The 27,872-nt window shown below is 28.2% G+C and overlaps 1 protein-coding gene across 1 annotated transcript in view; it reads right to left on the bottom strand.

The window, feature by feature from the left end:
• The window catches only part of LOC119600958 (protein sickie-like), a 191,936-nt gene that overhangs the window by 95,280 nt on the left and 68,784 nt on the right, over positions 1 to 27,872 (bottom strand). Inside the window, 4 exon segments of the mRNA XM_037951562.1 lie at positions 3,064 to 3,090; positions 3,235 to 3,567; positions 4,826 to 4,967; positions 5,040 to 5,593. Of these exon segments, the coding sequence (XP_037807490.1) occupies positions 3,064 to 3,090; positions 3,235 to 3,567; positions 4,826 to 4,967; positions 5,040 to 5,593 (1,056 nt within the window).

Here is a 27,872-nt window from a genome sequence, read left to right as displayed (position 1 = left end):
AAAAGTTTTCAACTTGTCTGTGTGAGCTACTCACTACTCATTCATACACTTACTCGCACATACAAATGGGCTTTCAACATGTTTTTTTTTCACATTTATGCCGGAAAGTATGCTATACACAGCATAAATTAACAAACAACTCATAGAGCAGACTAAATGTATGCATGTGTATTTGTGTAAAGATGTAAATTTATAAAAAATTACTTGTATATAAAGTAAAAAGCAGTCATCATTTTATGCTTATTTGAACTAAACTTTGATACTATACATTTACAGCAACCTATACACGTTAAACATGAAAATACAAAAACATCTACATACAGATATATGTATGTATATTAAACATATGTATGTAATATAAATATCTATAGAGTTTGAAGGTTGCTCAGCAACATACAAGAATGTCAGAGAACAGAGAAAAAAATGGTGTAAATAAGTAATAAAGTATTTCGAATATTTTTTCGACAATATTAATTTTATAGCTAAAGGACTAAAGGTGTGTATGGGGACACATGAATTTGCACAAGTGTGAACATCAATTTTGTCACATAAATTCCTTTTGAAAGACAATGAATAAAATTTCTATACATTTAAACTAAAATGTGTGTGTCCAAATTCCCAAATTAAGGTTGAAAAACTCTAAAAAGTGAACAATTTCAACTATAACTAAAAGCTTTAAAGGCAAACTTGCTTCAAAAATGCTCAAATTGTTTCAAATAACAAAAAAAGTCAACAAACTATTAAAAATTCTAAAAAAATTCTTTGATTTTTCAAGTTTGAATCAAAAGCTTTCAATTATAGCTTAAAGCTTTCAGGTCAAACTATTAAAATAAAGCTGCCTATAAAGAAATCCTTACAAAAACTTAAAGTTTTAAGAGAAAAAATGTTATTATTTAAAAAAAAATACCAATAAAAGCTTTAAAGCTTAAACAAAAGCTCTAATTCTACAAGCTCTTCATACATCATTAACGTCTTATTGTATAAAAAATTCACAGTTTTAAAGGAAATTTTTTAAATTTCTGTAAATTATCAAGTTTAAGATAAAAGCTTTCAATTATAGCTTAAAGCTTTCAGGTCAAACTATTAAAATAAAGCTGCCTATAAAGAAATCCTTACAAAAACTTAAAGTTTTGAAAGAAAAACGCTATTATTTGAAAAACTCAAATAAAAGCTTTAAAGCTTAAACAAAAGCACTAATTCTAAAAGCTCTTCACACATCATTAACATCTCATTTTAAAACAAATTTACTTCTTCAAGGAAATTTTACAAAATTTCTGTAAATTTTCAAGTTTAAGGTAAAAGCTTTGAATTATAGCTTAAAGCTTTCAGGTCAAACTATTAAAATAAAGCTGCCTATAAAGAAATCCTTATAAAACGTAAAGTTTTAAGAGAAAAATGCTATTATTTACAAAATTACAAATAAAAGCTTTAAAGCTTAAACAAAAGCTCTAATTCTACAAGCTCTTCATACACCATTAACATCTTATTGTATAAAAAATTCACAGTTTTAAACGAAATTTTTTAAAATTTCTTTAAATTTTCAAGTTTAAGGTAAAAGCTGTCAAATATAACGTAAAGCTTTCAGATCAAACTGCTAAAATAAAAGCTCTATACAAGACATCCTTATAAAAACTTAACGTTTTAACAGAAAATTCGTTATTTTTTAAGCAATATAAATAAAAGCTTTAAAGCTTAATAAAAGCTCAAATTCTAAAAGCTCTTTACACATCATTAACAAATTATTTTTTAAAAAATTTAGTCCTTTAAGGAAATTTTACAAAATTACTTTAAATTTTAAAGTTTAAGGTAAAAGCTTTCAAATAAACAATAAAGCTTTCAACTCAAAATACTAAAATAAAAGCTGTAATTAAAAAGTTCTTATAAAATTCAAAGTTTTTAAAGAAAATCTTTTATTTCATAAACAATAAAAATAAAAGCTTCAAAAGCTCTAAGATTTCAGTTCACTTATATCTTATTTTATAAAAAATTAACTATTTTAAAGCGATTTTTTTAAAAATATCTTTCAAATTTTCAAGTTTTTAACAAACGCTTTTAGTAATTGTGGAAAGCTTTCATATAAAACTATTGAAACATAAGTTCTAGTCAAGCTATGCATCTAAAACGTTACATTTTACAGAAAATCTGTTATATTTTCAAACAAAAGTAATAAAAGCTCAAAAGCTCAAACAATAAACTTGCTAAATAAAAGCTTTAGTTGTTAAAAATAACCAAAATATTATATAGATACAACTAAATTAGAGAAATTTCGTAAATTTTTCTAGTTTTAAGTAAAAGCTTTCAAAGCTTTCTGGTAAAATTTAAAAAAAAAAGTTTCTTTTTAAGAAATCTCTATGAAAACTTAAAGCTTTAGGGAAAAATCGGTTATTTTTTAAGAAAACTAAAAAAGCTCAATAGCTTAAACAAAAGTTTTCATGCTAAAAGCTCTACTCAGTTAATTGCTAGCTTAATTTGTTAAACAATTTGTGTTTTAAAGAAAATTTAGATTTTGTTTTAATTTTTCGAATTTGAAGTAAAAGCTTTTAGTTATAGTACAAAGCTTTAAAGTTAAAGTCACTATTAATTATCAAGAATGTTAAAGCTTTATAATATTGAAAAGTTTTGATTAAAAAGATAAAAATTTACACATTTTGCCGAATTTTTTAATAAAAAGCTTTAAAAGAATAAAGTTCTAAAAGGAAAACAAAAAAGCTTATGCTAAAAGGAGATTGATTAAATTAAAACGAAATTTACATTTTATACATTTTTGTTCATTTTAGTTGAAAGTTTTAAAAAAGCTGAAAGTTTTAAAAAAGCTTCAAAAGAAAAAAGCTTTTAGGGCAAATACTGAAAGAGAAGAAAAGAAGATCTTTTAACTGCTTTGTAATATAAGTAGATGAGAGATATGCGTCCATAGTATTTACAATGAAAGTTTCTGAAGTGTTAGGCAAAAGCTTTGGATTAATGATAAGGCAATGTAAAAAGCTGTAAAACTATTAAATAAAATCTTAAAGTTTCAATAAACATTGGAAGCTTTCAAACATTCTGAGTGTTGTTTTTAATCACCTTGGAAATGTCCTTTCTTTCAAGTAGCTTTTTGTTTAAAAAAATTATTTTTAAGACAAAAAATTAAATTAAAACTTTCTAACAGAGAGTGTTATTAAATATTTAAATAATTCTGGACATGCAAAACTAATTTCCAAATAATATCGCAAAAAGCTTTTGCTTTGCACTTACCTTATGCTATTGCTGCGATTCAAGCGAGGACTCTGCACATAGGGAGACTCCGTCCCTGCCATAGCATTCGTATTAGCGGCTGCAGCATTAGCAGCAGCTACTGCAGCGGCTGCTGCAGCACGATGTTGCATCATTTTATGATTGTGCCTTGACATAGAGGGTGAACCTCCCATTTGCATATTCTCCATAGAATCACCCTCGGATAGACGACTGCCGGCGGTATTGCTGTGCTTTAACCACATGGCATAACTGCTGTATTCAGGTTTGACCTCAGCATAAGTTTGGGTGTCGGATAGAGAGCCGTCCAGCATTTTGCCAGGACGATTGGACAGTCTTTGAATCACAAAAAAAAACACATATTTATAATTAAATGCTAGTCAATGGAAAGCTTTAAATGTGGCCTACTTTTAGGCATATCACTTAATTAAATCCCAATTATTATTCAAATACTATTTATACACTTTTTTCCACTGAATTTTAATTAAATCGTTTATTATTGCACAAAAAAATTATATTGCGGTCTTTTGCTTTGTTATTGTGCAGCACATTAAATTAATAATATATGGAACCACAAAATAATGTCGACATTTATTTACTGCACACACATACACAACTGCTAATGTATTTATTAATGATAAGTGACATTCATACATGCTGCATGTATGAATTGCTGTTTTAAGTGGCATTAATGAAACTATAATTAGCTGACAGTGTCACTAATTAAATGTGTGCAAATTAATGAATTTTATTTATAAATTGAGTGAAAATCCACAAAATATTGCATAATTTTAGGCATTAGATTTTAATTGGGAAGTAGCAGCAGCAAAATTTAAATGGAATTTGTGTAATTAAATCGGTATAAACTATTTGGTATGAAATAATTAAACTTTATTACAAGCTTTTGGAATTTAATAATAAAAATAAGAGAAATATATAAACTGCAGCATATTTTTAGGGAAGAAAATAAGTTTTTTTTCAGCTAAATTTCCTTTCTATTTCTGTTCTAGTTCTGTTCTAGTTCTGTTCTAGTTCTGTTCTAGTTCTGTTCAAGTTCTGTTCAAGTTCTGTTCTAGTTCTGTTCTAGTTCTGTTCTAGTTCTGTTCTAGTTCTGTTCTAGTTCTGTTCTAGTTCTGTTCTAGTTCTGTTCTAGTTCTGTTCTAGTTCTGTTCTGTTCTGTTCTGTTCTAGTCTGTTCTAGTTCTGTTCTAGTTCTGTTCTAGTTCTGTTCTAGTTCTGTTCTAGTTCTGTTCTAGTTCTGTTCTAGTTCTGTTCTAGTTCTGTTCTAGTTCTGTTCTAGTTCTGTTCTAGTTCTGTTCTAGTTCTGTTCTAGTTCTGTTCTGTTCTAGTTCTGTTCTAGTTCTGTTCTAGTTCTGTTCTAGTTCTGTTCTAGTTCTGTTCTAGTTCTGTTCTAGTTCTGTTCTAGTTCTGTTCTAGTTCTGTTCTAGTTCTGTTCTAGTTCTGTTCTAGTTCTGTTCTAGTTCTGTTCTAGTTCTGTTCTAGTTCTGTTCTAGTTCTGTTCTAGTTCTGTTCTAGTTCTGTTCTAGTTCTGTTCTAGTTATATTCTAGACATGTATCGGTTCTGTTTTACTCACCTATGTTGAAACATGTGCATATCTGAACCCGGTTTGGGTAGACTATGCGAGCCCGCTAAACGTTCTCTTATGCACTGGCTCAGTTGAGTAGCTCCTGGTCCCGTCAAAGAATAACTGCGGTGTTGTGGATTGGGAGGCATTTCTGCAAATGAAACAAAACAAAAACAGAGTAATCAAAAGAATTTCTAAAAAATAACAACAATAATAAACCTACTTGTCACTTCATGCGGCAAGGTCTGTGTACCACCCTGAACCTTACGTCCACCCGCCGAAGTCCTTGGCACTGCTGATACATGAGCGGTACGACCATTCTGTGGACTACTACCACCACTGTTAGAGTTCATCATCATGGCAATGTTTTGTTGTTCCGCAGTGGCGGTATTACAACCATTCGAACGTTTAACATAACCAAAACTTGGTGGCACCCCCTTGGTACGACTGGAGGAGGGTGAACCTTGTTTGGAATTTGAACCACTTAAGCTGCGGCGTGAGGGTGAAGACTTTTCCTTGTGCTCCGATTTCTGACCATTAAGAGGTTCTGGCATTTTGGACCAATTATCACGGCCATTACGTGATGAAGAGCGATGATGACTGGGACTGCTGTGATGATGTTGGGGACTATTGCTGGCGCTGTTATTGCCCGAACCATTTAAACCATTGGCCATGTCCATTTTGGGATTAGAGCCTCCGCTGGAACTGGCCTGAGAAGCTGCCGAAGAGGCGGCCGCTGTGCCTATGCTATCTAAGCTGCCGCGACTGTTGCGTATTCTAAAAGTAGAAAAGAAAGAAAATATATAAATTAACATTAATTTGTGTACTTTATTCTTTATTTACTTTTTATATTCCCTATAACAAATTTACTGCCTACTTTTAGGTTTCTTTTGATAAGTTTATATTTATCTATTTCATTTTGATTGATGTTGTCTTAATTTCTTCGTAACTGCTTTTGTTATATTTGTCAATGTAAACAAGTCTAGGGATATTGTTTAATTTCCTACTTCTTCTCATCTTCTTACTATTTACGGAAGATTTTGCCACAATTTCAATATTTACTTATAAAATTTTCCAATAATGCTGCAGACATCCCAAGATTATATTCATGTCGTAGTTGGGCAAAATCCAATAGTGGGAGTACAGGAGTTATATTTAACATATAACAACCACTTAAGTTTATCTAACAATGACCATATACCGAGCAAAATATATACATATTAGGCAAACATTTCCGTTCGTAGAAACCCCAGAGGGAGGAGAGATTTTTAATTGAATTGATTGCATTTGTGTTCAGGTTTATTTTTTTTTTCTTAAATGCAAAACTAGTCATAGAACTTTGAATAGTTTTAGTTTTCAATAGTTATGATTTTAAACAATAGCATTAAATGGACAATGGAACAGGATATACAAAGTAAATCAAGGATTTTTTTCGACAACATGGAAACATTGTTGAAAATATGTATTGAGAAAATAACAAAAGAAATAAGATATGAATATTTTTCTAGGATAACAGTTAAGTGTATTTTTTGTAAATAATGATAAAATGTAAAGCATACTTTAAGGCAGAATTTGAAAGGAATTAAAAAGAATAAGGAGAGGAAATTTAAGTAATTTAAACATTGATTAACAATAATGAACTAGAAAAGATGCAGATGCAACTAGAACAGAACTAAAACAGAAGTAGAACAGAACTATAACAGAACTAGAACAGAACTAGAACAGAACTAGAACAGAACTAGAACAGAACTAGAACAGAACTAGACTAGAACAGAACTAGAACAGAACTAGAACAGAACTAGAACAGAACTAGAACAGAACTAGAACAGAACTAGAACAGAACTAGAATATAGGTAGAACAGAACTAGAACAGAGCTAGAACAGAGCTAGAACAGAACTAGAACAGAACTAGAACAGAACTAGAACAGAACTAGAACAGAACTAGAACAGAACTAGAACAGAACTAGAACAGAACTAGAACAGAACTAGAACAGAACTAGAACAGAACAAGAACAGAACAAGAACAGAACTAGAACAGAACTAGAACAGAACTAGAACAGAACTAGAACAGAACTAGAACAGAACTAGAACAGAACTAGAACAGAACTAGAACAGAACTAGAACAGAACTAGAACAGAACTAGAACAGAACTAGAACAGAACTAGAACAGAACTAGAACAGAACTAGAACAGAACTAGAACAGAACTAGAATAGAGGTAGAACAGAACTAGAACAGAACTAGAATAGAGGTAGAACAGAACTAGAATATAGGTAGTACAGAACTAGAACAGAACTAGAACAGAGCTAGAACAGAACTAGAACAGAACTAGAACAGAACTAGAACAGAACTAGAACAGAACTAGAACAGAACTAGAACAGAACTAGAACAGAACTAGAACAGAACTAGAACAGAACTAGAACAGAACTAGAACAGAACTAAAACAGAACTAGAACAGAACTAGAACAGAACTAGAACAGAACTAGAACAGAACTAGAACAGAACTAGAACAGAACTAGAACAGAACTAGAACAGAACTAGAACAGAACTAGAACAGAACTAGAACAGAACTAGAACAGAACTAGAACAGAACTAGAACAGAACTAGAACAGAACTAGAACAGAATTAGAACAGAACTAGAACAGAACTAGAACAGAACTAGAACAGAACTAGAACAGAACTAGAACAGAACTAGAACAGAACTAGAACAGAACTAGAACAGAACTAGAACAGAACAAGAAAAGAACTAAAACAGAACTAGAACAGATTTAGAGTAGAACTAGATTAGAAATAGAAAAGAACTAATGTTAAAATAAAACTCTTAGAGAACTGCTTTAAATTGAAATTAAAATTAAAATTAAAATTTTTATTGCCTACTTTTTGGCTTTATTTCCTAAGTGTGTGCTTGTTATGTAAATACTTGAATTTATTATAATTTTATGGATTTTATTTAAATCCTCCTAAAAATTTTTCAAGTATTTTCTAAGCCTATTTTCAATAATACATATTACCAAGTGCTTTTTATTTTCAATTTCCTTTTACCAATTTATTATACATACAATAAAATCAATACAATAATATTTATTTATTTATTGATACGAGTATTAAAAGTTTATTGAACCAATCACTGGCACGCTGACTGGCAGCAACAAAACACATATTTTTTTTTTATTTATTAAATATTTATAAAGATATAAACATAAGTATGGCATACTTTGAGGAGACCAAACATTTATGTGCTCTCCCAAAAGACCATACGTCGCTTTGGCCAGCTATACAATTTTGTTATAATAAATTTATTAATAGCATAACGTAATTTTGGCGCGGCTTTGTTTTTAATATTTACAAGAAATTATTGTTTAAATTTTTTTGTTTCGCTTAAATGGTAGATTGTCGTTTATAGGGAAGCGCAAGTTTTTTGACCCGATATTTTTCAAGCGAAAAATAAACAATTGTGTTGTAACAAAACATGCAAGTTGTGTCATTTTGCAAAATTTTGTACTTTTGAATGTAAATTTATTTTTTGTTAAATGAATTTTAAATGAAGTAAGTTGTTTAAGCAATTTTTTTTGTTTCTTTTTTGCAGGATAGACAGTAAATCGTTTCAGTAATAGAGTTGGATTAAAGGTAAGTTGAATTTTAATGAATTTATTTTGTAAATGTTAGTTTTTGTACATAAACATACAATTTGTTAGCTGTTTTAAAGCAAAGTTATGGTTTTAAAAGAAATTTGTAAAAACTGTTGCCTCTTTTAGGGCGCACAGGTTAAAAACCTTTTTTCATTAATAAACCAAAGCCTTTGCCTTCTCAATATATATTTAATAACAAAATGTCTTGGCAATAAGACATATTGTCTGCAACTACAAAAAAATTTTAATAAACTACAGCCTACCTTAAGGGTTGTTTATGAATGAAAATGTATAGCATAGTTTTCAGTTCATTTGTTAATATTTAATTATTGTCATTAAAAATTATTGATTTTTAACTATTGGCCTATTTAAAACTAATAATTTCTTAACTGTCTTTCGTGCACTATGCCATCCGTCTGTCTATACATCTCTTTGTCTGTCTGCTAGTCTAGCATTATAAAACCTATTGATTTTCTAAGACGCCTTATAACTAAAATATTACCAGTCTAACGTAAAAAAAACATTATGTTTTTTTATAATCTTTGTTTGTGCCACTTTAAACAGACACCTTTGGCTTTTTCTTAAATGATTTTTTCCTTCTTATCATTATTGTTATTTGTTGCCCTCAGTGTTAAAATTTTAATCACATAATGTTAAGGACTACATTATGTGGTTGGTCTTTTTATAACATTTCTTTCAAATTTTATCTTAAACATTTTCTATTTTTCGTTTTCTTTATTTTGAAAAGGGTAGTCTATTGTTAAGGACAAATTTTGTGGTTTTCTTGAAATGCGTGCATAAAATTCTATTGGTCTATAAAACGACTGTTTAATGTAACCATGAGAACTTTTCTTTTCTGTAGAGTTCATTGTACAATAATTATTGATTTCTATAGAATTTATTGTTCCAAAGCTTAAAAATAACTATAAAATTAAATTTTTATAACTTTGCCTAAAAGTAGACAATATATTTTATACCGCCTTAAAAGTATGCTATAAATTTTTATTGAAAGGAAAGTTGTTAAAAGGAAAATAACTAAAAATAGGCCATAAATTAATTTTATTAAATTCTCCCTAAAATAGGCAATACTTTTTATGGTCAAGAACAGAACAAGAATACAACTAGAATAGAACTAGAACAGAACTAGAGCAGAACTAGAACACAACTAGAACAGAACTAGAACAGAACTAGAACAGAACTAGAACAGAACTAGAACAGAACTAGAACAGAACTAGAATAGAACTAGAACAGAACTAGAACAGAACTAGAACAGAACTAGAACAGAACTAGAACAGAACTAGAACAGAACTAGAACAGAACTAGAACAGAACTAGAACAGAACTAGAACAGAACTAGAACAGAACTAGAACAGAACTAGAACAGAACTAGAACAGAACAAAACTAGAACAGAACTAGAACAGAACAAGAACAGAACAGAACTAGAACAGAACAAGAACAGAACTAGAACAGAACTAGAACATAACTAGAACAGAACTAGAACAGAACTAGAACAGAACAGAACTAGAACAGAAATAGAACAGAACTAGAACAGAACTAGAACAGAACTAGAACAGAACTAGAACAGAACTAGAACAGAACTAGAACAGAACTAGAACAGAACTAGAACAGAACTAGAACAGAACTAGACTAGAACAGAACTAGAACAGAACTAGAACAGAACTAGAACAGAACTAGAACAGAACTAGAAAAGAACTAGAACAGAACTAGAACAGAACTAGAACAGAACTAGAACAGAACTAGAACAGAACTAGAACAGAACTAGAACAGAACTAGAACAGAACTAGAACAGAACTAGAACAGAACTAGAACAGAACTAGAACAGAACTAGAACAGAACTAGAACAGAACAAAACTAGAACAGAACTAGAACAGAACAAAACTAGAACAGAACTAGAACAGAACTAGAACTGATGTTGAACTTTGCTCCTAAAAGTATGTCTTAAATTATACATTAATAATTAATTAAGCCACTTGGTTTAGTTTCTTTTTTACTATTTCCTTAAATTTCCTTCTCTTATTAGGCAAAAATTCTTAATAATACTCAGCTCCTAAAAGGTTACTATAAATTATTGTGTGTTTCTCTTGCAAGCTTATCTAATAAAGCTTAAAAGCAACGATTAAAAAAACAGCATGTACAAACGTGTTATAGCCAAATAAAAAGAAAATCTCTCCTTCCCCCGGCTAACATTCTTTTTTTTCTATATGCCTCCCTTTACACTTCTTTCATCCCTCCCCCATAAGATTACGTGGTGTTAAAACAATAGCTTTAACATCATAAAACACAATAAAAATAAACTACAAGATTTTAATCTAAAGTGTAAAAGGCAGATTAAGTTATTTTATAAAATAAAACAAACTTAACTAAAGCATATTTTTAGGTTCTTTCTGTTTTTTTTTTTTTTTTTTTGGATAATTGAAAAGAATAGAGTAAATTTTAAGCACAAAGATAAAAGTTTATATTGTTTTAAAAGAAATTTTATTTTATTGTTTTAATTAAAAGAAGAGACGAACGACTCATTATTTAGCTAAAGATATAAAGACAAGTTCAGAAATAACTAAAGTTTCTTGTTGAGAAGCAAACAGAAAACAAACGGCAATATTAAAAGTTTTGTGTTTTTCTTTGCTAAACTATGCAACGTGACTTCAAAGCAAAATTAAATTTTAATGAAAATTAATGTTTAAAATATTTTAATAAATAAAAGTTTTAAAGGAAATTAAATTTTTATAAATATTTTTGTTTATTGAAAGCCTAAGAGTTAGGCAAGAGATTGTTTTAAAAGGTTTAAAACTCTTAGAGAACTGCTTTAAATTGAAATTAAAATTAAAATTAAAATTTTTATTGCCTACTTTTTGGCTTTATTTCCTAAGTGTGTGCTTGTTATGTAAATACTTGAATTTATTATAATTTTATGGATTTTATTTAAATCCTCCTAAAAATTTTTCAAGTATTTTCTAAGCCTATTTTCAATAATACATATTACCAAGTGCTTTTTATTTTCAATTTCCTTTTACCAATTTATTATACATACAATAAAATCAATACAATAATATTTATTTATTTATTGATACGAGTATTAAAAGTTTATTGAACCAATCACTGGCACGCTGACTGGCAGCAACAAAACACATATTTTTTTTTTATTTATTAAATATTTATAAAGATATAAACATAAGTATGGCATACTTTGAGGAGACCAAACATTTATGTGCTCTCCCAAAAGACCATACGTCGCTTTGGCCAGCTATACAATTTTGTTATAATAAATTTATTAATAGCATAACGTAATTTTGGCGCGGCTTTGTTTTTAATATTTACAAGAAATTATTGTTTAAATTTTTTTGTTTCGCTTAAATGGTAGATTGTCGTTTATAGGGAAGCGCAAGTTTTTTGACCCGATATTTTTCAAGCGAAAAATAAACAATTGTGTTGTAACAAAACATGCAAGTTGTGTCATTTTGCAAAATTTTGTACTTTTGAATGTAAATTTATTTTTTGTTAAATGAATTTTAAATGAAGTAAGTTGTTTAAGCAATTTTTTTTGTTTCTTTTTTGCAGGATAGACAGTAAATCGTTTCAGTAATAGAGTTGGATTAAAGGTAAGTTGAATTTTAATGAATTTATTTTGTAAATGTTAGTTTTTGTACATAAACATACAATTTGTTAGCTGTTTTAAAGCAAAGTTATGGTTTTAAAAGAAATTTGTAAAAACTGTTGCCTCTTTTAGGGCGCACAGGTTAAAAACCTTTTTTCATTAATAAACCAAAGCCTTTGCCTTCTCAATATATATTTAATAACAAAATGTCTTGGCAATAAGACATATTGTCTGCAACTACAAAAAAATTTTAATAAACTACAGCCTACCTTAAGGGTTGTTTATGAATGAAAATGTATAGCATAGTTTTCAGTTCATTTGTTAATATTTAATTATTGTCATTAAAAATTATTGATTTTTAACTATTGGCCTATTTAAAACTAATAATTTCTTAACTGTCTTTCGTGCACTATGCCATCCGTCTGTCTATACATCTCTTTGTCTGTCTGCTAGTCTAGCATTATAAAACCTATTGATTTTCTAAGACGCCTTATAACTAAAATATTACCAGTCTAACGTAAAAAAAACATTATGTTTTTTTATAATCTTTGTTTGTGCCACTTTAAACAGACACCTTTGGCTTTTTCTTAAATGATTTTTTCCTTCTTATCATTATTGTTATTTGTTGCCCTCAGTGTTAAAATTTTAATCACATAATGTTAAGGACTACATTATGTGGTTGGTCTTTTTTATAACATTTCTTTCAAATTTTATCTTAAACATTTTCTATTTTTCGTTTTCTTTATTTTGAAAAGGGTAGTCTATTGTTAAGGACAAATTTTGTGGTTTTCTTGAAATGCGTGCATAAAATTCTATTGGTCTATAAAACGACTGTTTAATGTAACCATGAGAACTTTTCTTTTCTGTAGAGTTCATTGTACAATAATTATTGATTTCTATAGAATTTATTGTTCCAAAGCTTAAAAATAACTATAAAATTAAATTTTTATAACTTTGCCTAAAAGTAGACAATATATTTTATACCGCCTTAAAAGTATGCTATAAATTTTTATTGAAAGGAAAGTTGTTAAAAGGAAAATAACTAAAAATAGGCCATAAATTAATTTTATTAATTCTCCCTAAAATAGGCAATACTTTTTATGGTCGAAAGAACAGAACAAGAATACAACTAGAATAGAACTAGAACAGAACTAGAGCAGAACTAGAAACACAACTAGAACAGAACTTAGAACAGATACTAGAACAGAACTAGAACAGAACTAGAACAGAACTAGAACAGAACTAGAATAGGAACTAGGAACAGAAACTAGAACAGAACTAGAACAGAACTAGAAGCAGACACTAGAACAGAACTAGAACAGAACTAGAACAGAACTAGAACAGAACTAGAACAGAACTAGAAGCAGAACTAGAACAGAACTAGACCAGAACAAAACAATAGAACCAGGAACTAGAACAGAACAAGAACAGAACAGAACTAGAACAGAACAAGAACAGCACTAGAACCGAACTAAAAAACATGAACTAAGAACAGAAACTAGAACAGAAACTAGACTAGAACAGAAATAGAACAGGAATAGAACTAGAACAGAACTAGAACAGAACTAGAACAGAACTAGAACAGAACTAGAACAGAACTAGAACAGAACTAGAACAGAACTAGAACAGAACTAGAACAGAACTAGAACAGAACTAGAACAGAACTAGAACAGAACTAGAACAGAACTAGAAAGAACTAGAACAGAACTAGAACAGAACTAGAACAGAACTAGAACAGAACTAGAACAGAACTAGAACAGAACTAGAACAGAACTAGAACAGAACTAGAACAGAACTAGAACAGAACTAGAACAGAACTAGAACAGAACTAGAACAGAACTAGAACAGAACTAGAACAGAACTAGAACAGAACTAGAACAGAACTAGAACAGAACAAAACTAGAACAGAACTAGAACAGAACAAAACTAGAACAGAACTAGAACAGAACTAGAACTGATGTTGAACTTTGCTCCTAAAAGTATGTCTTAAATTATACATTAATAATTAATTAAGCCACTTGGTTTAGTTTCTTTTTTACTATTTCCTTAAATTTCCTTCTCTTATTAGGCAAAAATTCTTAATAATACTCAGCTCCTAAAAGGTTACTATAAATTATTGTGTGTTTCTCTTGCAAGCTTATCTAATAAAGCTTAAAAGCAACGATTAAAAAAACAGCATGTACAAACGTGTTATAGCCAAATAAAAAGAAAATCTCTCCTTCCCCCGGCTAACATTCTTTTTTTTCTATATGCCTCCCTTTACACTTCTTTCATCCCTCCCCCATAAGATTACGTGGTGTTAAAACAATAGCTTTAACATCATAAAACACAATAAAAATAAACTACAAGATTTTAATCTAAAGTGTAAAAGGCAGATTAAGTTATTTTATAAAATAAAACAAACTTAACTAAAGCATACTTTTAGGTTCTTTCTGTTTTTTTTTTTTTTTTTTTGGATAATTGAAAAGAATAGAGTAAATTTTAAGCACAAAGATAAAAGTTTATATTGTTTTAAAAGAAATTTTATTTTATTGTTTTAATTAAAAGAAGAGACGAACGACTCATTATTTAGCTAAAGATATAAAGACAAGTTCAGAAATAACTAAAGTTTCTTGTTGAGAAGCAAACAGAAAACAAACGGCAATATTAAAAGTTTTGTGTTTTTCTTTGCTAAACTATGCAACGTGACTTCAAAGCAAAATTAAATTTTAATGAAAATTAATGTTTAAAATATTTTAATAAATAAAAGTTTTAAAGGAAATTAAATTTTTATAAATATTTTTGTTTATTGAAAGCCTAAGAGTTAGGCAAGAGATTGTTTTAAAAGGTTTAAGGGAAGGTTCGACAATAGAATTGTTGTGAGATAGAGAGAAATTTTAAAGTATATTTTTAGACGAAATATATATTATTGCCTAATTTTAGGCATTCGTTTTAAATGTTTAAAATTTAATTTTCCGCTCTCTAGACTTTAACATATTTAAACAATTATTTTATTTTGTATGTTATAAACATGAAAAGTCATTTATTTTAACAAATTGTGTATGTTTTCCTCAGCTACTGAAAATATGCTATAGAAAAAAAAACAGAAAAAATGCTTTATGTTTTGCAGACAATTTCAGTTGAATTTAATTGTAATTTTTTCTTTAACAAACAAAATAATAATAATAATAAAAATGAACAGCTGCTTTATAAATTCAACAATAAAAAAATATATTTTAAAACATTAATTTAGTCTCAGAAAAAAAAAACTACAGTAAATGGCGTGCTTAATAGTGTTTAAAATTTTTATATAAACTTTAAATGCAAAATTTTTGCATGTCATTTCTTTGCGTACATTGTTCCGAACAAAGGCAGTCTTTAGGGCATAAGAGTACATACAACAATTGTAATGCATATTATTCAATTACCCTTGAAATGCTTTTATTTTCTTCTTCTACTTTTCCATATGCACACATAAATAGTTTATTACAATTTTGTATTGTTATAGAGAAATATGAGGGTGGTTATGTGTGAAAAACACATATGATTTCAGGGCAAATATTGTGCAAATGGGTTCAGTGGTTCAGTGGGATGTATAAACAAAGAAAACTTTAACTATTCATATGATTATTTGCTGTAAACGAACATAAATATATTTAAACTATGGCCTACTTTAAGGAGGTAGGTTATAAAATAATTGCCATAACATAGTTCTAGGAATTTCTACAACAATTGTTTAAGTTTCCCAGAATTCTTGGAATTGTAGTTTTATTACAGCACGAAAAGGTTAAAGTTCTTTAAGTAAACAATATCTAAAGCCTATTTTAAGGCTGCTAATATAAAAGTAAAGCTGAGTTTCCATTTAAAGTATAGCCTATTTTAAGGCTTTAATTAATTTATGAAAATCAACAGAAACCAAAGAAAACTCCTTAAAATTTATAGGCTACACCCTCACTTCTAAATAGCAATTTTCTCACCTGTTAATAGCACATAAATATTTATGTTAAAAAAAAGAACTTTTTATACACCCACTCTCCCTTTTTAAGGCTTGTTATTAATATGTTCAATAATTGCTTATTGCACTTAATTTCCTTTCCTAATGCCCATTGAAATGCCCACAATTCTCCCAATTTTCTTTAATAAACCATGACATTATTTCCTTACAAACAACTCATAAGAATTTAAAGCAAACTAAATGTTTACTAATACCTATAAATTACAAAATTACCTATATACTTAATAAAGCTCCCGAAAAACACTCTATGCAAATGCTGTAACAGCACAACACTAAAACTAATTTCGTGGTTGTGTTGTAAATTAAATGAAAATTTATACGAAACAACCTTGAAACATGCCATAGATATATTAAATAAACATAAAAATACAATAAAACCAAAATAGCTTTAAAAGGTTGGCATACTTTTGGGAGCTTAAGAGTTGTTAATTAAGTTAATAAAGTTTTTTTGTTGTTTTCTACTAGGCGAGACATTAAACAGGAAGTTTGTGTTGCAAATTAGAAAATGTAGCAAATAAATTGTTAATTAAGTAATACTCCAGTAATTTATAGTAATTATGTTAAGAAAGTTATGAGAGATCAAGTGAAGTGTTGTAAAGAGATTTGTTAGCAAATGATTTGGTAAGTCTCTTAAAAGTTATAACAAGAAATAATGAAGGGATTACAAACTGATTAAGGTGAAAAAATTAGAACAGAACTAGCACAGAACTAGAACAGAACTAGAACAGAACTAGAACAGAACTAGAACAGAACTAGAACAGAACTTGAACAGAACTAGAACAGAACTAGAACAGAACTAGAACAGAACTAGAACAGAACTAGAACAGAACTAGAACAGAACTAGAACAGAACTAGAACAGAACTAGAACAGAACTAGAACAGACAACGAGACAGAACTAGAACAGAACTAGAACAGAACTAGAACAGAACTAGAACAGAACTAGAACAGAACTAGAACAGAACTAGAACAGAACTAGAACAGAACTAGAACAGAAACTAGAACAGAACTAGAACAGAACTAGAACAGAACTAGAACAGAATCTAGAACAGAACTAGAACAGAACTAGAACAGAACTAGAACAGAACTAGAACAGAACTAGAACAGAACTAGAACAGAACTAGAACAGAACTAGAACAGAACTAGAACAGAACTAGAACAGAACTAGAACAGAACTAGAACAGAACTAGAACAGAACTAGAACAGAACTAGAACAGAACTAGAACAGAACTAGAACAGAACTAGAACAGAACTAGAACAGAACTAGAACAGAACTAGAACAGAACTAGAACAGAACTAGAACAGAACTAGAACAGAACTAGAACAGAACTAGAACAGAACTAGAACAGAACTAGAACAGAACTAGAACAGAACTAGAACAGAACTAGAACAGAACTAGAACAGAACAGAACTAGAACTAGAACTAGAACAGAACTAGAACAGAACTAGAACAGAACTAGAACAGAACTAGAACAGAACTAGAACAGAACTAGACAGAACTAGAAACTAGAACTAGAACAGAACTAGAACAGAACTAAACAGAACTACAACAGAACTAGAACAGAACTAGAACAGAATAGAACAGAACTAGAACAGAACTAGAACAGAACTAGAACAGAACTAGAACAGAACTAGAACAGAACTAGAACAGAACTAGAACAGAAACTAGAACAGAACTAGAACAGAACTAGAACAGAACAGAACTAGAACAGAACTAGAACAGAACTAGAACAGAACTAGAACAGAACTAGAACAGAACTAGAACAGAACTAGAACAGAACTAGAAACAGAACTAGAACAGAAACTAGAACAGAACTAGAACAGAAATAGAACAGAACTTAGAACAGAACTAGAACAGAAACTAGAACAGAACTAGAACCGAACTAGAACAGAACTAGAACAGAACTAGAACAGAACTAGAACAGAACAGAACTAGGAACAGACTAGAACTAAACTAGAACAGAACTAGAACAGAACTAGAACAGAACTAGAAGAGAACTAGAACAGAACTAGAAACAGAACTAGAACAGAACTAGAACAGAACTAGATAGAACGAACGAACTAGAACAGAACAGAACTAGAACAGAACTAGAACAGAACTAGAACAGAACTAGAACAGAACTAGAACAGAACTAGAACAGAACAGAACAGAACAGAACTAGAACAGAACAAGAACAGAACAGAACAGAACTAGAACAGAACTAGAACAGAACTAGAACAGAACTAGAACAGAACTAGAACAGAACTAGAACAGAACTAGAACAGAACTAGAACAGAACTAGAACAGAACTAGAACAGAACTAGAAACAGAACTAGAACAGAACTAGAACAGAACTAGAACAGAACTAGAACAGAACTAGAACAGAACTAGAACAGAACTTAGAACAGAACTAGAACAGAACTAGAAACAGAACTAGAACAGAACTAGAACAGAACTAGAACAGAACTAGAACAGAAACTAGAACAGAACTAGAACAGAACTAGAACAGAACTAGAACAGAACTAGAACAGAACTAGAACAGAACTAGAACAGAACTAGAACAGAACTAGAACAGAACTAGAACAGAACTAGAACAGAACTAGAACAGAACTAGAACAGAACTAGAACAGAACTAGAACAGAACTAGAACAGAACTAGAACAGAACTAGAACAGAACTAGAACAGAACTAGAACAGAACTAGAACAGAACTAGAACAGAACTAGAACAGAACTAGAACAGAACTAGAACAGAACTAGAACAGAACTAGAACAGAACTAGAACAGAACTAGAACAGAACTAGAACAGAACTAGAACAGAACTAGAACAGAACTAGTACAGAACTAGAACAGAAATAGAACAGAAATAGAACAGAACTAGAACAGAAATAGAACAGAACTAGAACAGAACTAGAACAGAACTAGAACAGAATTAGAACAGAACTAGAACAATACTAAATTATAATTTAAAAAAAAAACTCTTTTCTTTCGCCTTAAAATAGGCAATATTTTTTTATTTGTTTAACAGCCTTTATGTTTGCTATTTCCTTTATAATTTCTAATGCATTTTACAGTTTTAACTGCCTTAGGCTTTTGCATATTTAAGGGTTTAGGTCATGTTTGTGCATTTTTTATGGATTTTTTTCTTCATATTTCTTCCTCTGTATTACTTTTGTCTAACTTTGACTTATTTGCCTACATTAGTTTGCTGCTGCTGTTGCCTGCCTGCCTGTCTGTTTGTAGAGTATAGCCCACATAGTATGCAATGCTTTTTAAAATGTTAACAGCTTTTTGCAATATTTATGCATGTTTATAAACATGTTACAAATTGAAAAAAAAAAATTTAAAAACCTACATTTTCTTAACAAAGAAACAACAAATAAAAAGGAAGTTGTTACATAGAACATGTTAAATGAATGTTTGTAGGGAAGTTGATAGCAGAAGAAATGCCTGAGCCTTTAGGGCCACAGCCATGTAGTAGTAGAATATTTCTAAGGCTAAGGGAAGGGAACAAACTAAAAGGAAATGAGATAATGTTTAGAATTTTGTGGGCAGTTGTGGTTTGTTCTTTATATGTTTAGAAAAAAAAAAAATTGTGGGCTACAGGATGTTGGCATGGTTTTGAGGACAAATATACCAACAAACTAGAAGAAGAGCTTGGAAAGCGTAGGCTTATTAAACTAATTAGAAATATGGTCTAAAAAATACATATTTTTGGCACATAAAATCTCAGATTTTGAATAAAATTTAATTTGGAAGTAGCGAGAGAACATCCTTTTTTTTGAAAAAGTTATATAACATCCTGTATCAGGATTTATACAAATACTTTTTACCATACATGTTGCTTTATCATTAAAGTAGAATCACATAAACCATATTACCAGTATTTTAAGATAACAAAGGACTCCTCCCTTTTTGATTTCTTTTCCCAAAAAAAATACTGTCTAAATTGAACAAAAACCCATAAATAAAACTGCCATGTTTTTTTCATGTTCCTCCTTATTTTTCGCTACAAAAAAATCACAAAACATATTTGTAACACAAAGGATAATAAAGGATACGAAGATACAGCTGTAACTGTCTATCTGTCGGTATATGTGTTTTTAATGACGTCATATTGTTTGAAAATTCATTTAGTTAAGAGGGAAGTTCAGTGTTAAAAAGTATTACATATATTAAGGATAATCACTAGAACTGAAAGAATGAATACTTATATTGTGACTCTTGCCACAAAAAACATGTAACAGAACAGGCAGCAATAACAACCAGGGGTTGTTGGTAATTGCCAGAGAGTGTGAGTTTAAGTGTAGCTAACGAAAAGGGGAAGGAGTGTCAGACGGGAAGTTGAATATTGGATATTGAAAGGAAATCGAATAAGGAAGAAGATTAATTACAGTAGAAAAAAACAAAGCACAATTTAAGTATAACAAAAACAAAAGGTCATTTAGGGGCAGATATTTTTGTAGCCTACTTTTTGGCTTAAAAAAGGAATGTTTTATGTATTGGAAAAAAATAAATGACACAACTTTAGCCGTCAATAAAAGTTTATGTGTAAATACCAGTTAGACGTATTATACATCATAAGAAAGGGTATTATGTTTGCTTTTAAAATATATAAAATTCTTTTTATTAATTTAAAATTTATAAAAGATTTTGCTGTAAAAACTAAACATACTAATTTTACTAAAATACACCACTTCACTATTTAGACGTCATTTGTTAGTCAGATGTAAAAGCCAACTAAACATATTATATATCATTAGAAAGGTTATAATGTGTTCTTTCCAAAAATGTTTAAATATTTGTGTTATTTGAAAGTTTGTAGAAGAATTTTGTTTAAATTAATAGGTAAAGCTGAGTTTTTAAGTGCTGTTATTTTAGCCGTAATTTACTAGTCAGGTGTAAAAGCCAACTAAACATATTATATATCATTAAAAAGGCCATTATGTGTGTTTTTCAAAAATGTTTTAATATTTTAATTATATGAAAATTCATAAAAGACTTTTATACAAAATAAGCGAAGTAGAGGATTTTCAAAGTGTTATCACTTAAGCCGTTATTTGTTAGTCAGGTGTATATATAAACGCAACATGTTATATATCATTAGAAAGGTTACTACCTGGACTTTCTAAAAATCTTTATATATTTGTATTATTTGAAAGTTTATAAAAGAATTTTGTTCAAAATTAAAATTATAACGGATTTCATTAAGTGCTGTAAAGTGCTTGATAAGTTAGCCTAATTAATTTCTTAGGTGTAAGGATAATTTAGTCACATTATATATCATTAAAAAGCTAATTGTGTTTACTATTCATATGTATAAAAATATGTTCATTATTTTAAAGTTCATTTAAGACTTTTATACAGAACACGAGGAATTGCCAATTTAGGAAATTTAAAAATGTTGTTTAAGTTAGCCGTCATTAGTTTCTTAGGTGTAATGATAACATAGTCATGTCATATCATTATAAAGGTAATTGCATCTACTTTTCATGAATATAAAAATATTTTCTCTATTCCAAAGTTCGTTAAAGACTTTTATACAAAAAAACGCTAAATTACCACTTTTGTCAATTTAAGGCGGTCATATTATGTTAGCCGTCATAAGTTTCTTAGATGTAAAGACAAGTTAGTCTTATTATATATCATTGAGAAGGTAATTGTGTATACTTTTCAAAAAGATATAAAGTTTGTAAATATTTCAACTTTTCTTGAAGACTTTTAAGCAGAATTATACAAATTTAATTAAAGTTATGATTATTTTGCCGTCATTTGTATGTCAGGTGTAAACTTAAGCATTATATATTATATATCATTGGAAAGGAAATTGTGTCTACTTTTCAAAAATATTAAAATATGCTTATTATTTATAAGTAAATCAAATACATTATATTTTATTAGTAAAATTTATTCATTATCCTGTTTCTAAGGTTTCTGATTACTTTTTGCCATTTTCCAACATATTTGAGCTTGTAATTTTCCATCTTTAAACATTAGCATACTTTTGGGGTTTCAAATTACTATTAATAAATGGAAAATTTTAATAGAAAATAAGTACTCATTAAAGTATATATTGTGGTTATAATCAAAATAAACTACCTTTCATTTGAAACCACAAATTAGTTAAACATTCTAATGGAAAATAAAATTACAATTTCTAAAGCCTACTTTAAGGGTTTCAAATGTTAAAATAGAATTTTCAAGATTTTATATAGAAGTAATTATATTAAAAGGAATTAATATGATAAAATTATTTAGAAGAATGATAAAAACTTGGTTTGTTTAAATTTAAAGTATTTTTTTGTGAAAAATCTCTAGCATATTTTCAGGCTTAAAGTAAATTTTTGGTATTTTGCACATTATTTGCAAACTACAACATTTTTTGATAATTTATAAAACATTTTCGAATGTTGTCTACACCCAGAGACTAATTTATTGACCATTTGATGTTGGTTTTTTAGACAACAAACGAAATATAGTATAGAGTAGGGGGAGGCAAAAGAATTTGTAAAAGAAAATTTATAGTAGATGAGCCAGGCGCAAAAACAAAACAAGTAATAAATATATAAAATTCCCCAATGTAAAGTTACTGCAAATAAAATATAGAGACAACATAAAAATTCGTTTGTTTTTTCTTTTTGGAAATTTTTGGGTGTAAACTACAAAAAGGAACAAAATGCCAATAAAATATTTACCCTCAGATGTTGTGAACAAAAAAAAAATTTGAGACAGAAACTTCTCTAAATAAACTTTTAGGGAAGTGAAATATAACAGCAACAGGATGTTTATAGCTTTAAGGATATAAAACAAGGAAAACGTTTTTTTTTTGTCTTTCTAGTCTTTACTTTAAGAGTAAATTGTTTTTCCTTTAACCACCTAGATTTGGTGTTAGATTTGTTATAGATTATTGTTAAGAAACATTGAGTTTAAGTCAGACGGGGTATTTGTAGTTATTTTGTGGTTAAATAAATAATTTGTTTGCAAAGAATAGACAAAAGAAAGTGAATATTTTTTCCTAGAAAATTAATAAAAGTAACAGTTTTTAGCTGAAATTAAGTTGAGAAAGTTGAAAAAGAAAAGCATAGTTTTAGGGTTTAAATAATTTAACCACAAAAGTTTAGACTTTTATAAGAATGAATTGAAAAGTAGATAAGAAATTCCTAAAACTAATATTTTAAAAACTATTTTTAAGCTTTTTAATTAAATTAATAAAATTTTAAAGCATACCTTTAGGCTTGATACTAAAAAGTTGTATAAAACCTATTATAAGGCTTATTTAACTAATATAAAGTAATAATTATTAAAAATAACTGCAATTTGAAATAAAATAAACAAAAACTAATGCCTACTTTTAGTCGTTTTAAATAAATTCTATTAAATTTAAACAGCCACATTTGAAGTAAATGTTTTTATTGTTCTACCAACAACAGCCAGTCATAATATCAAGTAAATTCATAAAACTTTTAGCTATTTAAAAATTATTGCATATGCTAGGGAGTTTTACCCATAGGTAGGGAAAGAGTTTTTGTTAAACAAAACACATTAAAACCGCCTGAAAACTCAAAAGCTGATAAAAATAACCTACAAACATACATACACATTTACATAACAGGAAAAAGGATATAATAATAGCAACAGCAACAAGAATTTCATAATAAAATTTTAAAGGAAATTTGAACGACAAGTGTAATGAATAAAATTTTGCAGCAAAAACATTTAAAAATTAAACGAATACTAGATAAGGAGTTGAAAAGTGGAAAACTGCTATTACCATAAAACTTTAAATGGGAAAATGTGTGTTTACATATGACTCTCTAGTAACGGCCTTATTAGCAGAATTTCATAAAATTTGTCTTTCAACATATTTTGCATAAAAGTCTTTTATAATTTTTTGAATAATGAGTAATTATAAATATTTTTGGAAACTAGACACAATTTCCTTTCTACTGATATATAACATGGTTATTTGGTCTTTACATATGACTGTCTAATAACGGCTTAAGTAGCACAATTTCATAAATTGTGTATTTCTGCATATTTTGCATTAAAGTCTTTTACGATTTGTCGAATAAAGAGTAATTGTAAATATTTTTGGAATGTAGACATAATTTTCTTTCCAATAATATATAATAGATTTCTAGTGTCTTTACATATGACTCTCTAATAACAGCTTAAGTAAAATTCGTATTTCTACATATTTTGCTTAAAAGTATTTTATGATTTTTTGAATATTGAGTAATTATAAACAGTTCTGAATATTAGATATAATTTCCTTTCCAATGATATATAATATGTTTCTAGTGTGTTTACATATAACTCTCTAATAACGGCTTAAGGGGCACAATTTCATAAAATTTATTTTTACATATTTTGCACAAAAGTCTTTTATGAATTTTTGAATAATGAAATTTTGTAAATATTTTTGAAAACCAAAAACAATTCCCTTTCCAACGATATATAACATATTTATTTGGTCTTTACATAAGACTCTCCAATAACGGCTTAAATAGCACAATTTCTTAAAGTGTGTATTTCTATATATTTTGCTTAAAATTATTTTATGATTTTTTGAATAATGAAATTTTGTAAACATTTTCGAAAACTAGACACAATTCCCTTTCCAATGATATATAATTTGTTTACTGTGTGTTTACATATGACTCCCTATTAACGTCGTAAGTAGCACAACTTGATAAATATTGGTTTTATACATATTTTGCACAAAAGTCTTTTATGATTTTTTAGATAATGAACTTTTTTTTTAATTTTCGGAAACTAGACATTGCTCCCTTTCCAATGATATACAATATGTTTCAATTATCTTGGAAATAAGACATTTCAACACACTCCAAGTTAAGGTATTTGTTAATTTTATATATTTTTTTTTTAAATCCTTTATAATTTTCCTTTTTAAACCCTTTTCTAATAATTCTTTTACAAATTATGACTAAAATTTTTGAACTCAAGACTTTTTGTGTGCTCTATTTACCCAATAAATTTGTATTTAACAACAATTTATAAGTTTTTCCTATTATCCTTTGTCGCATATATCTTATTCTTTGGCAAACTAAGCAAACTTGTCTTTGTATAGAGACAACGATGGTTTAGTTCCCGCCATTATTAACATACAATGTAACAATAAATAAAGTACTTTAAACCTACTACTCCCTCCTTTTCCTCAAAACAAAAAATAATAACAAATATGCCAACAAAATTGTATCATTAGTTTTAGGCGCAATTTCTGTTGTCTTTGGTATTAAAAGACAAATTTTAATGTGAGTTAGAGTTTTTTGTGTCAGTATATTGCTTGTATTGTTTAATGTCCTTTTTTCTCTCTCTTATACTTTAGTTTTGTTGTTGTTCTTGTTTTATGTGTATATCCTGCTCAACAGCAATATGAGTTCATTGCTCTTAAATTAAACGTTTAATTATGCTTGTTTTCTTCGTTTTCTACTTGTTTGTTGGTTATTTTAGTCCTCGAATTCGTTATAAGTTGAAATTTTCGACAAGGGACTGTGCACTAAAAGGATAGAAGAAATATACTATATGACCTGTTATATACTTTAACAGGATTGTTTTTTAGAGTTTGTAGTAGTAGTTCTTGTTAACTAATGAACTGTAAGTTAAGACATAATAAGCATGAAATTGGAAATTTGTTCTTCAAGTAGTTGACAGTTTGTTAAAAGAGAATGTTAATAAAGCAATAAAGAAGATTAATGCTATAAATATAGGAAAAAAAAGTGGAAAAATCTACAAAAATAAATAATTTAGCGCCTAAAAGTATGCTACAGTTTTTCTTATTATTATCAGCCTAAAAGTAGCCTTTAAATTATAAGTATTTAAACTTAAATTACTTCATTTCGATAGAAATAAGCCGTTTAACACAAATAACTTTTAATATTTACAGAAAAGCCTTAAAGTAGACAACGCAAACTGTTGTTAACATTTTAATTGTCAGTAAAAACATTTTACTACTTAAAACCCTTAAAACTATGCTTTGGTTTTATAATTTTTATATTTCTAATTAAAATATTTTAATAATAAACCTATGAAAACCTCAATTACTATTTTTTTCCTCTTAAAAGTCCTCTAATTAGTTGCAATTAAACAAAATTCTCTAATATTTTATTGCAAAAACCATTTTATAGCTAAAAACCTACACTTTATGCTATGCATATTGTAGTTGTTGTACTAACCACAAAAGTATGCAGTAGAATTTTTATTTTTAACTTTTCCTGGTAAAGTATTTGTGTGGAAATGTTGTAAAATTTAAAAAATTTCCAGAATAAATTAAGTTTTGTTTGAAAATAAGGTTTTAAATATATATAGTTATTAGGGGAAACCTAGACATATTATATATCATTGTAAAGGTAATTATGTGTAGTTTTTAGAAATGTTCAAAAAATTTCAGAATTCTAAAATTTGTTTAAGACTTTTGCTAAAAATATATAAAAATAAATTATTTTCTAATTAACCTTTTTAAGTCCAATTTTTAAAGAAACCTGTAAAAGTTATGATAGACTTATTATATATCATTTTAAAGGAAATTGTGTGGAGTTCTCAGTAAAGTTCCAAAAATTTCAAAATTCCAAAAATCCTTAAATAATTTTGCAAAAAAATATTAAAAAATTCATTTTTTTTAAATAATTTTTTAAGAACCAATTTTATAGAAACTTATCAAAGTTCATACTAATATAATATATATCATTTTAAAGGAAATTGTATCTAGTTATCAGAAATCTTTAAAAAATTTCAGAATTTTAAAATTTGTAAAACACTTTTGCAAAAAATATTAAAAATTAAAAATTTTTCTTAATACTCCTTTTAAAAAGCCATTTACAGAAAACTTGTAAAAGTTATCTTAGACATGTTATATATCATTGTAAAGGAAATTGTATGTAGTTTTCAGAAATTTTCTAAAAATTTCAGAATTTAAAAATTTCTAAAACATTTTTTCAAAAAATATTAAAAATTATTTTTTTTTTAAATACACTTTTTAAAAAGCCATTTAAAGAAAATGTATAAAAGTTATGTTAGACATATTATATATCATTGTAAAGGAAATTGTATCTAGTGTTCAGAATAGTTCAAACAAATTCAGAAATCAAAAATTTGTTTAACACTTTTGTAAAAAATATTAAAAATTAAAATTTTTTTCTAAATACTCTTTTTAAAAACCCATTTTATCGATACTTGTCAAAGTTAATACCTACATATTATATATCATTGTAAAGAAAATGGTGTCTAGTTTTCAGAAATTTCCAAAAAGTTTCAGAATTCTAAAATTTTTTAAATAATTTTGCAAAAAATCTTGAAAGGAAGAAAAATAAAATTAACAATTTGAAAGCACAATATTTGTTCTATTTATAGAAGATTATCTAGACAAATTATACATCATTAAATAGGAAATTGTAACTACTTTTTAAATATATATCGATAAGTTTAAAATTTTAAAATACGTAAAACCTAATTTAACAAAAACTGCAGGAATTTAAAATTTTATTAATTGCAGCTTTTATATTCAAAGAGGTCAACTTTAGTTAATAACTGCTATGACACAGTTAAGTTGAAAGATGTATTTGTTTCATTTTCTAAAAGCTTAGCATTTTCTTTAATTTGACACCAAGTTTAGTGTAGATCGGTGAACTCTACCCATAATAATGTTAAGAAGAATAAAGTTAATTTTTTGACATGTTATTTAAAACCTGCTTTAATAAATTAGATATTTAGCGGCCTAAAAGTATGCTAAGGCTTAAATATATTTTGCGCACCTAAAACTAGACTTTAGTTTTTATTATATTTATTTCATAAACTATTTCGTAACATTTTTTAAACATTTATCAATGT

This window comes from Lucilia sericata, unplaced genomic scaffold (genome assembly GCF_015586225.1).
Source record: "Lucilia sericata isolate MDLA Ls3-8-SP2 unplaced genomic scaffold, ASM1558622v1 Contig000130F_arrow, whole genome shotgun sequence".
NCBI classification, from domain to species: domain Eukaryota; kingdom Metazoa; phylum Arthropoda; class Insecta; order Diptera; family Calliphoridae; genus Lucilia; species Lucilia sericata.
The sequence above is the reverse complement of the archived record's forward strand: the minus strand, read 5'-3'. Positions and strand labels throughout refer to the sequence as shown.